Source organism: Euwallacea fornicatus, chromosome 9 (genome assembly GCF_040115645.1).
Source record: "Euwallacea fornicatus isolate EFF26 chromosome 9, ASM4011564v1, whole genome shotgun sequence".
NCBI classification, from domain to species: domain Eukaryota; kingdom Metazoa; phylum Arthropoda; class Insecta; order Coleoptera; family Curculionidae; genus Euwallacea; species Euwallacea fornicatus.
In genome coordinates, this window is record NC_089549.1 from 2,947,514 (window position 1) to 2,962,842 (window position 15,329).

Consider the following 15,329-nt stretch of genomic DNA (forward strand, 5'->3'; position numbering starts at 1 on the left):
AGCTATTTTTAACCCTTAAAAAAATGAAAATGTGAAAAAAAGTGTTGATAAATGAAGACTGAAGTTTTATGTGTCAATATTGTAATGGAAAATTGGCGATTTTTCTGAAGTTTTTTTTAAGCAAAAGTTTTTTTAATCTGTGAATCAAAAAAACGTTTTGATCCACTGTTTCTTGCGTGCAATTGAATTTTTATGTGTTCTATCTTGAAAAGTTCAGATGTCGATAGTTTGAATACCAGAAGTACTTCAACTAAATTTCTCAAAATTCACAATTTTTCTAAAATTATTTTGAAAGTCAAAGCTTCTTAGATTTTGTGTTTCCCATTTGTACTTTTTTATGCACTAAATAACAAAATTCCTAGGTCGTTCAACTCGAAAGAATTGCAAGAATCTTTAGGAGAGTAAAAAATTGTTAGTTAAAGTTGTCCTAAATGTCAATAGGGTACAACTTTGAATTCCTAGTAAATCGTAAAGAAACTTGTAGGTATTAGTATCAGAATGGAATTTTCGTGAAATGCAAATAAAAAATGCCTTACTATAACTAAAATACGTTTCGCTCCCTGAATGTTGGTGGGGGTTTATTGCTTTAGTAAACAGCTCTTAAAAATATTGGTCATAATTTTCTCATTATTATTCTAATTTCGTTTTGTCCATATTCTGGAATAGTTCGCCCCACTGCACGGGATAACCATCAAGTTAAAGACCAGGCCAAGTGTAAAAGCGAGACAGACTGTGACTATGACTATACCGTTGGTGTATCCCTTTGAAAATGTAAACCTACGCGTTCCGTTTTGCATAATGGGTAATGGGTTTTGCTGTTATGTCGTACTTTACAAATTTCCCCTTTACGTTGCGTCATACCTTCCGAGAGACTAATGTAATGTTGTCAGTTCAGTTAATTGTTAAATAAAAAACGATATAGGTTATGTCGTAGTATCTATTTAAGAGAAATATTAAAGATAAAGAAAGCGAATGTAAAACGAAAACAACCGATTTAACACGTAAACACCCGATTTGCTTGTTCTTTTTGCATGCAATTTGTAATTTGTTTCTCACTTCTACAATTTTATGAATGAAATGGTAGTGACGTGTGACGTATGCGTATTATCAAAGCACACTGTTCTTACTATTGGCTTTTGTTAAGCAGGTGCATAGGTGTTGGGGTTGGAGCCGGGGTCGCACTATCGAAACACTACACCTAGAGAAAAATATATGAATTAAAAATGAGCATTATGCTATTTAATGTTCTGAAACATGAAACATATTTAGATTTCGGTAAATATCAACAATTGACAATTAGTTTCCCACAAATCCCATGTAATTAACACTTCGCCGTGTTTTCAAAACTTTTCATAATAGCCATCGCATAATTTGGTGGAAACGTACGACTTATAATAGACAGTCTGAGAAACTGTATATTCAAATTATCTTCGGTATTCAGTATTTGTGTCACAAAAGCAAGTTTCTAAAAAATGGGTTCTGAACTCCCACGATTAAAGAATTTTCTTTATTGTTTTGACATTACTGCGTGCTAATAAAGGTACAAGCAGAAGTAGAAAGCACGGATGTAATAGATACTGTCAATGTTCCTTTGCGTTTGCTTTGGGTGGCAATAATTTGTTATTTTTGCAACAGTTGGAGGTCAAAGTCGAGTCTGTTAAACGACATAAAAGTGATCATTTTTGGTCATTTTTTAATTACCACGTATGGCAACATTGTAATTTTAATAACTACAACACTTATCTCTGTTGTAATTACTTTTAGATTTATATCAATATTAATTTCTTTATCTTTGAAGTTGTTTAACGACCCATTGTCTTTGTAAGCTGATGGTCTATTAATTGAGGAAAGGTTCAGAAAAAAAAACACTGGTTCTACACCATCGACGTAACTTGCTAATGGTGAAGCAATAAATTACAAAACGTCAATGGTGTAAACCTCACTTTTGTTTTTTTCTGATGCTCTCCCACCTTGATACAAAATATCAGATTATCCATTAAATTTTTTCAATACAGATGTGGATTTATTTTTTTAGTTCTTGTAAACAGTTTTTATGCTCTATCCAATGACGTGCCTATTCTTCTAATATGGTTTCGCGATAATATGCATTACAGGTATATTTTTTTATTTCTGTTGGCTAAAACTGAAGAAAAATCTCCAAACTTACATTAAAAATAACTTTACAAAATACAAAATAATTTTACAAAAATATGTCGAGAAATAATAATGCCACTATATACTGGCACTGTTTATGAATCCTCCAGTAAAAATAACTAAACTTGCCCAAGGCAACCTGCTTGAGAGTGCGTATTTCCTTACCTGAGAAACTGCAGCTAGGTAAAAAAAATGTATATGTGTTTTTCAATATTTTTTATTTCATTTTAGTTTTATCGGAATTCAGCTGCGTTAAGCCGAATAGGCGCTAAACTCTTGCACAACTGAACGAGAGTACAATTAGTGGTTAACACATTGAGGTCTATGCACTTAAAAAATATTATTCTTCGGTTCGATTTGTCTCAAAGTCAACATTTTTTGAATTGGCACTGAGCAGAATCAAAGAAGTACATACATATATGGTTTGATTCACTGGGATCGAAAACAATGTTGCTTCACCACAATGTCGAGAATCGATGCTATCTACATCGGACTTTATAAATAATCATTGTTAATTTAAGTGGTGAGCATTCATACATATAGAAATGGTATATAACCAATTGTGATTGACATGTGAATGCCTTAGTATTGCAGTTCAAATAATAAAGTAAAACTATGCAGCAATGTATTTAATTTTGCAATAAAAAAAAACATTGAAGCTTGCACCGGGCAATGACCAAATTATCAATGCGCTGTCAACTATCACATTAAGCTGGTTTCCATAAAAATCAAAAGTTCGACTAATAGCTAGAAACATCAAAATATTTCTATCGAAATTAGCTTGCAATTAAAGTGAACAGCACATTTGCAATAAGATCCTAAATATGAACTGGAAATTTATCCACTAACTCCCACATTCATCAAGCTTAAGTCGAAGAGAGGCTTAAATAGAAATTCCTATACGCAAAACTGTCAATTTAAGCCACTTTTACTGGCTTTGTTAAATGCCCACGTTGAAACCTTGCCGTTCCAAATCAGCAAAAAACCCGTATGTTTGTGAATGTGTATGGGCGCCTTTCGTGCCGGGCTGCGGTCTGCGGTTCGAGCTTTAAGCTACGACAAATGGTGAGGTAATCGAAACGAAAGGAGCGTGGATGAAAGCGGGGCGCATGCTGACTATGGAATACAAAATAACGAGCAGAGCATATAGCATCGATCAGTGACCTTGTACCGATGCAAGACGGGATCACTATTTTCACAATTTCAGTTTTACGATATTTGATGTTTTAAAATCGAGAGACGCGATGAACGTGAACGTAGATAGTTTAATTAATGAAGTGTATCATAGACGTCCGCTGTGGGATCGACAGAATAAACATCACCATAACAGATACGTTCTTGACAAACTGTGGGACGAGATTTCCGTGATATTGAACACTCCACGTAAGTGAGTCACATTAGATATTAAACGCCTGTTTATTCCCGTGCTTTAATTTGCCATGTGTGAACACTAGAGTTTTTCCCTAGTAAAATGGCAGTCTATAATAGATAAAGTGTTAATCTTCCACCTAAGCTGCCTTTATTTATGCAAGGAAATCCTTATCTTTTGTTTAAATCAAGCAGTGTATGAATTAAAATAAAAGTAGGAGTGTATTCGTACCTACTTGACTGAGGTCGTCGCGTCGATGTTAAAGAGGCCCATACATTATCAAACAAACTGCGCATCGTACAACGTCGTGATACCAAATTGCGTTATCCCCAGGGTGGCCATGCGCTATGGCGTAAAAAGTCGTTCATGTATGGCAGTGTTTGATACCTCCCGACAACCCTGCACTTGAACAATGGTGGGCATTGGAACGCAAGTCTTCCATACACCGTTCAACGCGTTGCTCAATTTGTCAAACGTTGTGTAAACCATGTAAAACAATTTTTAAACTGGTCAGAAAATTGCTCAATACATCAAACAGTGCCATAGATTGGCAAATATTGCGCTGCATGTGTTCTGCAGTTTGATTGACACGTGTGGGGCCATGTTTAATAGTGTCTGGTTGCTGGGGAGGGACGCGAAACGAAGGTGTTTAGCCAAACGAGTAGGCATGTAGGGCCAGGTGGTACCTACTTATACAAAATACAGAGTTGAAAATTTTTATATAAAAGATACGCTAATTTAGAGTGTTTCTACCCTTAAGAATTTTCTATTGTTTTTAGTAAACAATAATTGAAAAACAAATGACTTAACCGCTTTTATATATATATTTTTTACACCAATTGATTCTCCAATGCTTAAAAACGTTTTTAGCATATTCCATTGCTACTTTTAGAGCTTAAAGTACTTCAGAGTGTCAAACTTTATTAAGTAGCTCTTCTTAAATTTTTCACAGTCACTTCATTGAAAATTATTATCGATGCTACATTCGTTTTTCCGATTCAAATCTTCTATTATTGCGTCTTTGTTCCATACTTCGACATCTTGAATTGTATATTGAGAAGGTCTTACAGCTTGCGAAAGCATGATAAACACTTTTAGAGCTTTATTAAAGACTTTTTTCTCAGCTAGATACTGTTTTATAATAAAAAACTACAAATCTTCTTCATTTGTCGTTGTTTATTATAAAACGTTCTTCATCAACTTGTTTTTATCGTTCATTTGTTTTTTTTTGCCAAAAATTGACTTTGTTTTAAAGCTTTTTTTGACTCTTGTAAAATTTTCGTTAGGCATAGGGCTTCTTTACAAAAAAATTATTTAGGATACGATACAAATACCTTGCACTTCACCATGGTTATGAAAACAATGTTAAAAACGCAGGAATAAAATGCGTACATATTCAATACATCTGACATACCGATAATGTTTAATTTAGTCGTGGTTAATCGGGGTTGCGTCTATTGTAAATGAAATTATTTGTGGTTTTTTAAAATGGAACATTATTCTATCACTGAACAAATTGACATTCTTCTCCTATATAGACTCTATAAGGGAAATGAATGTATGAGTGTCAGTGTATATCTTCACAAATATGCAACCATCAAGCGTTTCTGAGAATTGAAATGCAACTTAGGGAAATGGGAAGTTTTAATGCAAATAATATTAATCGAAGACACCAACGTTAAAAAACGCTAAAAATTGGAAAGAAAAAAATACAATGCCATCCCAATTAATTGATAGAATATTTATTGGAGCAGAAAGTACCAACGAAACGCATTCCCAATAATTCCCAATATAAAAATAAACGGTAAGACATCTTTTAAAAGGGCCATCGAGAGGTAGAGTTATGTTTAAATATTCAGTGCAAATATTGAAATAGTTACCCACATAGGTCAGAAAGGTGCTATTCATAAAAATTACAAGTTCTGAACAATTTGGTGAAGGATATTTTTCTCTGCAAGATTACTACATGATGCTTAAGGCTATTGCTTATTAGATAACAATCAATATGTAAGTATTGAAATCGTTAAGTTTTAACAGAGTAAGATGATGCTGGCCTTTTCTTCCACATATGTACTAATTACAATAAATGCGTAAGTATGGATATATCAGTTAATTCAGATCCGTGTCGGTAGCAAAGAGAGAGTAATAATATGTTTTCCGATACCAATTTCGAGACGACAGCCTAATAAATGATAAAGCAAAAGTGCTAGAAACAGAAGATATCTTATTAAAATGAAGAAAATATAAAATATCGGGTATTTTATTTACGCTATTTATGAACAATGTTATTAAATTACAAACAGAAAGACATTTATAATCATATGTACTAATAATAGGATTTATTTTCCATTTCCAAGAAAAGAGGTACCTTTGTTTGCCACTTTTCACACTTGAACCGCCGATATTTCGGGAAGGCGAGGAGCAATTTTTCTGGAAAATACTTCAAATATAATGTCTCGATACGCTCCGCAACCATACGCAAATCGCTTTACAAAATATCTTCTGGTTATACAATTTAATTAGTTTTCTATAAAAATTATATACTAATAAAAATTATGAATTCTAGATTATTTGGTGAAGGAAAATATAGTTGCCACCGCAGGACCATGACTTGACACTTAGATTATTCTGCATGAAATTCTAAATTAGTAATATGCTCGAAAAACCTCAAACTTCTTTTTTGAACAATTTCTCTTTGCAATAGGAAATGTAATTTTTTGTTTCGTTAGGGTATGTTTGTATAATGAACCTATTGCCTAAAATTCTTAACTTTTTCCTTATTGCACTAAATCTGAAAACACCGCATGTTACTTCCTATCGCTTATCGTTTCCAAGGGCCATCAGCTGGACCTTTACAAAAGGCAGGTTGTACTGATATCATGTAGTTGATTTATTCGTGTGTTGGCAGGGCGATGAACAAGATGGTCGTCATCCGCGCTGCATTACTAATCGGGATAATCGGGTTTTCTTTTGTTCTAAAGACTAATAAGGCACATCGTTAGTGTATACATGACTTAGTGAGTGAAAGTGTGCGACGTTTAACTGTCATTTTATGAGTAGAACTAAATGTTGCTAACGTGATTCTGGCTCACGCTTTTGATGGTCGGGGGTGAGTCCTCATTGTTGTCTCTTCTGGTTTATAGTTGAGTTTTATCGGCTCAAAAAGATAGCGTAATTAAAATTTTAATTAAGAGTCGAAATCATTTGCAACTTTTGCTTTTTTGACAGGTACTCAGGACCGCCGTTGGACGCGGCTAAAGAATGATATCGCAACTTGGACTGCTTCGAAGATTTTAAGAATTAACATTTTTTTCTTGTGGTTCAGGTGTCAAATGTGTACGCCTCTGCTTGAAGTCGAAATTAATTTGAAATTTTAACCATTTTGAAGATTTTTCTTCATGCGTTAATAGTGATTTTTTTCAGTAACTAATATTGATTTTCTTACCAGTAAAATTCTTTGTTCATATTACTGAACCGTTCATAACAGTGAGTATCTATGCCATTGCGATTGTACTATACATTTTTTATTAGTGTTTTTCCCTTTATAAGATCTATTTCTTAGTATCTCACGACAAACATATTGGGTTCACGATAGACATAGAAATTAGTTTTTTTTTAATATGGCTCTGGCGTTTTTATTTCATATTTTCAAATCGCTTCTTGTTTCTGAATGAATAATGCTCATTATATATGTTATATCAATAATTTACGTACTTTTTTGTCTTCATAGTAAAAAAATTTCGATCTTTCATTTGATCATTTTTTTTAATATGAAGATAAAGTCGGCAAAATACGATAGAATACAAGCAGCCAATATCGATCCAATTGTATATGTATATGTAACACTCATGACGTTTGGAGCGCATATTTAGTAATATCTACTGCACGCCCTGTAATACATGAAAAACGAGAGCTCAATCGGTTTCAGTCGCCTGCAGTTTGAATAAAGACCGCTGAGTACTTTTGTACTTTTCGCATTGTATTTCAACACAAAAGCGGAAAAATCTGGCTTCTACACACCTACGGGTAGAATCTTTTTAGCTCCCACAGAAATCACTGGAGAATTTAGTGTTGGTTACTTATTCGAGTCTCTATGCACCTTGTATATGTCTTACCAAATCGTCCCATATTTTTTAATCTTATTTCATAGCATTTTTTACTCCAATATTAAATATTTCTATAATTTTTGCAGGTCTTACGGCAAGAAAGAAATGGAAAAACTTACGTGATAAATTCCGGACATCATTAGCATCAATCTCCAAACCACATGGAGAGGCTCAAATTGCTGACTACGATGGGGAATGGAAGTATTTCAGCAGTCTTTTCTTCTTAAAAGAACAATTCTTATTAAAAAAAGATGATGACGCTTTTTCTATTGAGGACGAGTCCAATACATTAGAGGAGAGCAAGGATAATGTAGGGGATGGCAATGATCAGTTTTACAAAGAAAACGCCACCGCTGTTAAATGTGAATATGATTCGTGTAACGAAGAATTTTTGGAACCAATAGAATCGTTGCCATATCAGAATTCACCGTCCCCGTCAACTACTAGTGAATGTGTTAACAATAGAAAACGCCCCAACTATGGAACAATTGAAGAGGTGCCACCATATTTGCAGGGAAAAAGAAAATGCGAATCTGAAGACAACGAGGATTTAAATTTCTTTAAGAGTCTGCTCCCCCACGTCATGTTAATGCCTGCTATGGATAAAATGGATTACAGAATTAAAGTTATTCGGTTAACGCAAGACTTTTTGCGGAATATCAAAGCCGAAGATAAGGGTGCTAATGGTGATACTAACAGATAAAACTTGTAGGGTGCGTAAAAAATAATAAATCATAATTTTTTAACATTATCTTAAAATAGGGATAAATTAATAAGTGAATATGAGCAGCGTAAGTAATTAAACTTTTATTTTCTATAAAGATATAAAATATACAGGGTGTTTCATATTGTATGTCAGACAGGAAGATGTTTCAGATAGAAAAACAAAACGGCCCCATATTCAAATGAACCTTTGGCTTAAAATTATCCGCAGATCCGACCTTTAAATTTTTGACATAGTATTATGAAACATTCTGTGTAATATACAAAGTTTCAAAATAGACTATTTTTGCATAGATATAACTGAAATAAGATTTAACATGGTATAGGTCCTTCACTTTCTAAGATATTCAGTTGAACTATTACTCACACCACTCGCCCATCAAATAAGATATCACACATCATGAAAATATATACAGGGTGTAAACTCATATTTTTTATATAACTATTCAATGCTACTTTGCCTTATAACATTATACGATACATATGTAAGTGTGGATTTTTTTATTGCTTAGTGGTTTTTTAGTTATTACAAAAAAAAACAAAAAGTTCTCTATTCAGAAAATAACACTATAACATTATGTATATACCCACCTATCTAGTAATATAAGATTGTAGCACTATTGATGAACAGATCTAGAGGAATAGGCGAAAATCGAATTTTTAGCTCTTAAAAAAACACTGAATAGCATCCATATTGGGGTTCCACTTTTTATGCAGAAAAATTGTTATTAATTGTGAAATACTCTTTCAAACGGAAAATATTGAAAATCCTTGTTAAAAATTTCTGAAAATGCAGTACCAACTAAGTCATTTATTAATGGAGCCATGAGTACAAATCCTGGTTGCCATGCATTGTTTATGACCCAATCCAGTGCCTGTTCTGAAAGGACAAAATGATTATTCTCGCTTGGTATTGAAATTACCATGCAGTCACTAAAACTATACTCGCTTTCATACGAAATGCGCCACATAATAATAATAATAATTGACTTTTATAACTCTGACAAAATAATGGTTTACAACAGAGTATCAAATGATCAGTTTAGTAAAAAAAAACAATTATTAATTGAAAAGTGAGTAATGAGGAACATCATCTCGTATAGCAATGCAAGCATGTACTCTTCGAGGCATGCTTTGCAATAAATTATCAACACCTTCCTGGGGTATTTTATTCTGTGCTACCTTAAGGTGGTCTCGTAAGTCAACCAAATTGTTTGGAGGTCTCGGTAAACTTATTATGTCCCAAAGATGTTCGATAGACGATAGGTCCGGTGATCGTGTAGGCCAAAGTAGTATTTCCAATTATGCTTATTGCAACTTCCTTCGAGTGATGTTTTCAGTGTGTGTGCTTGCGTTATTCCGTTGGAAAATGTCATTTGGCAAAGTCTGCAGGAAGGGTACTAAAGCTGGCCTTAGAATATTGTTTTATTTATTAACAATTGAATAAACAAATTTAAAAGGTCGATGAAAAAAAAAACATGTATTCTTCCCTGAAACTCTGATCATTTGATGCTCTACTATGAAACATAATTTTGCAAAAATTACAAGAATTAATTATTATTTTTACTGGATGACGTATTTCATATAAAACTGAGCGTATTAGATTAGGGTTGCGGTATTACACACAAAATACCTGTGTATTGAGAAGAATTCCGAAATAATGACCTTACTTACCTATTATAGTTCGTCCTCCAGCCAAATTGCCCACATGCAGCTCGAGCTTTTTACAGGTTTGAATGTTACATTTAACTTCGATTGGCGGATGTTTAATGAAGTTTCCTGAAAAGTCCCTCTGTGATTTCCTACTGATACTTAAGGTTTGGACGTAATCAAAAAGCGCTAAATTCCAGGAACCGCTATTTTTTACTTTCTGTCCTAAAAATGTGCCCTCAATTTCATAGATTCCATTGAGCCTCTTATCTGGGAAAAACTGGGTGATTTGTATCATGTTCTTGGAAAGATCACTCCTGAAAAAAAATCATATTAGTATCAAATCACAATGCAAATTGCACAGGGTTAAACGAACCCATGAAGTTTATTTGGGTATATATAATTTGTTCAAATGTAAAGTCCACTTAACGGACAGTCGGCCATGGACGTTGAATGAAAACTTGTTGGGTTTTAGGCCTGGTGGGCTGTGTTGTCCAGCAAGTTTATTAAAAATCTTTATGAACCTATACGGCTGGTTTTAAATTGAAGTGGGTCCATTTTCTGTGGACTTGAGGTTTGCTTCTGGAGTGAACCTTTCATTAGAATGGGAAGTTACACCTAACTTCACATATTTTAGACCTGTAGTAGCCTGCTCAAATAGTCACATTATGTTTTCCACTTAAATTACCCTGCTTCATCACTATGTAACTATTTATTGAGCGTCATATTGGAGTTCGATATTTTTTTAAATCCTTTAAGTTCGTATAACAAAGTTAAATGCGATGGTATGGTTTCGGAACACCCTGTATAATCAAAAAATTTTTTTTTGGTTAAACCACCTAAAAAGGGATAAATCTTTGAAATTCACTTTACTGGTATGTTTCTGAAACCACCTTAGATAAACTACTAGATTTTGGGTTTTATTCAAAAACAAGGTACGAATTACCAGATAGATAACTTAGGGACCTGATATCTTGAAAACGGTGAGAGGTTCATAACTCGCTTTGTGCAAATTATACGGATTCCCAAAACATCGACGATCAAAGTTTAAATTGAGGCAAGAAGTAGTTTTTGAGCTATTATTTTTCAGCCTCATCGCCTGACATAAATGACATTTTGCTCGATCTCATTTGAGGTTTTACAGTCTTACAAAAACAATTTGCGAAACTTAATTTCGTCAACTTTGTTAGTTTTATACTCGTAAAATATACACCAACCTGAATTTGGTGATTTGCGACTGCGTCCAACCAGCTTCAGTAACGTTCCTTAGAACCAATTGATAATTAAAAAAAAGACCTCCGTTCTTCTGATGTACTGTTTCAGCATAAAAGGGATCAAAAGGTCCAATTCCGTAGTCCGGGATTCCTAAAAATTAAACAATGTTGAATATCGCTCCTTGGGTAGTCACGTGGAAATGGAAGCTTTAAGAGCTTTCAAATATCAGAGGCACGTCGTGGATAAATTTGTTTACAACTCATATGTTGGAGGAGGCCTCCGTCAGCACGAGATTTGAAAAAAACATTTTTTTTGGTACATATTAAGGTGTGAAGGCTATATCGAGAACTAAATGTTTGAGGCAACGTTTCGAATTCTTCATAATTGTTATTGATTTGTAAGAACTTGGAGGGTTTTTTAATAGCCATGTGTTTATACAAAGTTGCCCACTTCGCGAAATTCAATAAAGTCCAAGTCAGGGTATATCGGAGGGCATGGGCTACGTATTGAAAAAATTGCAAAATTTTACGGAGTGTTTTGGAAATATTTTGGCAGTTCAAACGTATGTAATTTTTTAATGGAATATCCTGTCTTTCAATACGTAGGCCATAGCGATTCTAAAAGCATAAAAAAGTTAATAGTAAATACTTGGTTAATAGTATTCGAATTAATAGAATATTTCTATTAAATTATATATTAATTGAACGGTATATTATTCTTACATTATATATTTACATTCGTGTGAAGTTATTAGAAATTATGTTATAAGGCGCCTTTAGTGGAAATAATAACATACCAATAAACGCCACTTAGTTCGGATAAATTTAAAAAAATCCAGCATGATTGACCCAATTCTTTGGAATACATTGTATAATGCTCGTTATTACTGATACCCCGCTGACATGACATCACTTTTTCGCCAATTGTACGGTTCTTTCAGTGTTGAGAACTTTGATTACTTACTTACCCGATTTGAAATATGGAGTCAAATCATTTAACTTGTTCTTAAGACAATCATCAAAAGCCGACGTTCTTAGTTTGCATTTATCGAAGTGCTTCGCTGAAATGGAAATTACAATATAAGTACAGGGTATCCCGAAAGTGCCGCTACCTTAGGAGGACACTTTTCGGTGTTAGTTTTAGATAAAAGCATAAATACATTATTTCCTAAATTGCCTCCTAACAGAGCTATGACCTATAAAGGTGGTTCCGGTAAAATGTTTTTTTTGACAAAGAACAACAAAATTAAATCATAAATAATTATGCGCAATGCGATTTTTTAAAGTCGATCATTTTTGTGGGCATTCAACATTGGCATGAGTGCGGTAAAACATTTTACTAACACGTGCGCGTGTAATATAGATATTACCGCACGCTGATATTTGATTGATCTTATTGATACGGAAAAAAATAACAGGTACACTCCAGTTTTCGATACATGCAATGAAGTAATTTTTTTTTTCAATAACGAAGCGAGATGCGAAAACAATATAAAAGTTTGAAAATGTCGGTAATTCATAGATGACAATAATAATCATAAATTATTTTGCCAAATTTCGACGAAATTGGCTTTCTAAAAAAAGATTGTTGTAAAAAAACTTTTTTAAAAGTTTGGCACCTTATATCTGGAAAACGAAACATTACCGGACTCGTGCTTGTATAAACTTTTCGTCATAGAATCACCCCGTGAAGTTCGATCACATATTTAAATAACACTCGATATCGTAATATTGTTCACAATGTAAGAAATATACAGTTTTTATTAGCGACAAAATACCATTCTAGCTAACTCGTATCTAACAATTTTTGATATTTTTTTGTCAAGTTTTGTACAATGTGATGCAAAATATTGTTCAGAGAATTGTAGAGCAGTTTTTATTGTACATCCAAAACTTGGGACGCCCGGTATATGTGTTAAAATTAATTCTGTGTCCAATTTTTTTCTGAACCTAATTATAATATAAGAAACCTCTAACATTTCCTGTAGATCTGTAAACCTTTTTTTTTACTGTTAATGTCTATGTAACTATGTTGACTATTTTTAAAACAGTAAAAGTTTTAAGATAGTCCACACAACACTTTAAATTAGTGCAGATTAAGGCATATATTAATTACCGTATTTCTAAAATATTTATTTAAAACACACGTAAGTGAAAAAGCACAAAGTGATCGATATTTTATTAAATACACATGATCAAACAGTTAAAAAACTTACCTAAATCAGTTTGACTATTAGCTGCATTGAACACTAACACAATTAGTCCGAAATGAAAAGTGGAATATCTCGACATTCTTTAGATTTAAAGGTCTGGCGTGGTGTGCAACTTTACCTCGAATGTTGAAATTTCTTTTTCATGATTATACTTGAAGCTACCGAAAATTAATAGTCCTTGGGAATGTATCCATATTACATTCAATTTGTATTTAATTGTTTTTAATTTCATTTATTTAAATATTGTTAATATCTATTTTTAAGGGTGCTAAAGATGCTCATTTCTGTAACAATGCTAACTGAACTCGGCATAATTTAGGTATAGGGACGCACTTTAAACAATACAGAGTATAAGACTGCACACAATCTGTGTTTCGTATTTCGAAACGAAATGTTATTCAATCAAGTGTGGGGAACTCGACTATGTGCAATCCACGTATTGGAGATGAATGCGGTCACTACGCCACTTTCACCCCAGTTATAATGAAATGTTATACAATCTCTATAATTTTTGTTTGTGTTTAGATATCTAACTAATAATTAATATTTGTATAAATCGAGCTTCATTTTAAGAAGTGAAAATACTCTTACGTAGTCCCTTCGAATTAATTATTGGATTTCTTCCTGGTTGTGTTGTGTGACATCTGTGTTGAAGATAACCGAAATCGTTTCTCTGCTACCCGTCATGCAAGTCTCATGTCTTCAATGCTAAAAAATTATCAAAAGATGGGATAGACTTCTATATCAGACAAGATGCGTTGAGAAGTGGGCCTTTAACACTCACCACAACGCAAATCTGAGTGGGAAATTGATCAATTTGGCGCTACATAACTCAACCAGATCTCGTAAATCTCATCATTTCTCTTAAGGGGTGTCGTCAAAGGAGGTTAATGGATTCTGTCTACAGGGCGCTTGATGGTAGGAGTGGAGCAGATCAGGTATGCGGCATACTCACAGGATGGTACTCACCTTCTTACAGAGCAGACTGCGAAGATGTGTCTTTCAGGTCATACTAGGCGATAATCTGACGGCTGGGATCGGATAGTGTGAAGTAGAGGTTTAGGCCTGTATCGACTACCTTGCTTTCTCGATAATACAGTAATGTTCGCAAATCATATGGAAATCTACTCAGCGCTTCTGTTTGTATTTGAATTTATGGTTTGCTATATCAGCACTCACACAAGCAATTTTGTCCTGCCGCAAAAATATTCACATGAATATACTTGGCAAAGGGCACAGGTGAGTGAGTTCGACAATTTGATCTAAAAAATAGTTTTTTACTAAAGAAAACGAAGTTCAGCGATTGGGTTTTGGCTTTAAGATACTAACGCAGTATCGCATGGATACTGCCGATAATCAGAATTATTTGAAATCGTAACAATTCAATATTTAATATTTTTTCCATTTACCCGATTTGTTCGAAAACCGAATTTACGGATAAAAACGCAAAAAACACGAGTAAAATGAGTTCTCATTCAATGTTAATTGCGATTACAATGGAATACATTCGTGTTATACGCAGGCCTCTGGGTGTGCAGAATTATTATAATGATGAAAATAAAACGAAACACAGTTGGCAAATTTTTTTATGTCATAACTTTAATAAACAATTTTAAGAATCTTGTAAAGAAAGAAAACAGTTTTTTACGTCCCTGATCTACAAATGAGATGTTCGTAGATGTTATCGATCACCAACCAACCCGCGAGTATATTATTTTATGTATGTTGTATGATTAGATATGCATATATGTCTTCGTCTCAATAAAAGCATTCGTTGTAATAACTGAAATTTGACTAGCGTCATATAAATTGGTTTCATTGCATACATCGGACTTCTCGTTCCAGTTCGGTCTGCCAAAAATAAAATGTCTCGTATTGGAAAAGTATATGCAATATTTGC

At 33.6% G+C, this 15,329-nt stretch overlaps 2 protein-coding genes across 4 annotated transcripts; one reads left to right on the forward strand and one right to left on the reverse strand.

Annotated features, from left to right (window-relative positions):
* Nucleotides 1-737: 737 nt before the first annotated feature.
* LOC136340948 (uncharacterized) lies at nucleotides 738-8,841 on the forward strand. 3 transcript variants are annotated; one of them, XM_066285446.1, is made up of 2 exons: nucleotides 738-802; nucleotides 7,716-8,841. In XM_066285446.1, exons 1-2 carry the CDS (start codon nucleotides 739-741, stop codon nucleotides 8,330-8,332), a joined length of 681 nt encoding a protein of 226 aa, XP_066141543.1. In that variant the 5' UTR covers nucleotide 738; the 3' UTR covers nucleotides 8,333-8,841. The 3 variants fall into 3 exon arrangements, with proteins under 3 accessions (XP_066141543.1, XP_066141542.1, XP_066141544.1); XM_066285445.1 differs by lacking the exon at nucleotides 738-802 and adding an exon at nucleotides 3,209-3,537; XM_066285447.1 differs by lacking the exon at nucleotides 738-802 and adding an exon at nucleotides 6,271-6,632.
* On the reverse strand, nucleotides 8,422-14,000 carry LOC136340947 (uncharacterized). The gene is made up of 5 exons (XM_066285444.1): nucleotides 13,433-14,000; nucleotides 12,185-12,277; nucleotides 11,220-11,367; nucleotides 10,027-10,319; nucleotides 8,422-9,232 (listed from the first exon to the last, which is right to left on the reverse strand). The coding sequence occupies exons 1-5, from the start codon at nucleotides 13,506-13,508 to the stop codon at nucleotides 9,081-9,083; spliced, it is 762 nt and encodes a 253-aa protein (XP_066141541.1). The 5' UTR covers nucleotides 13,509-14,000; the 3' UTR covers nucleotides 8,422-9,080.
* Nucleotides 14,001-15,329: the final 1,329 nt, after the last annotated feature.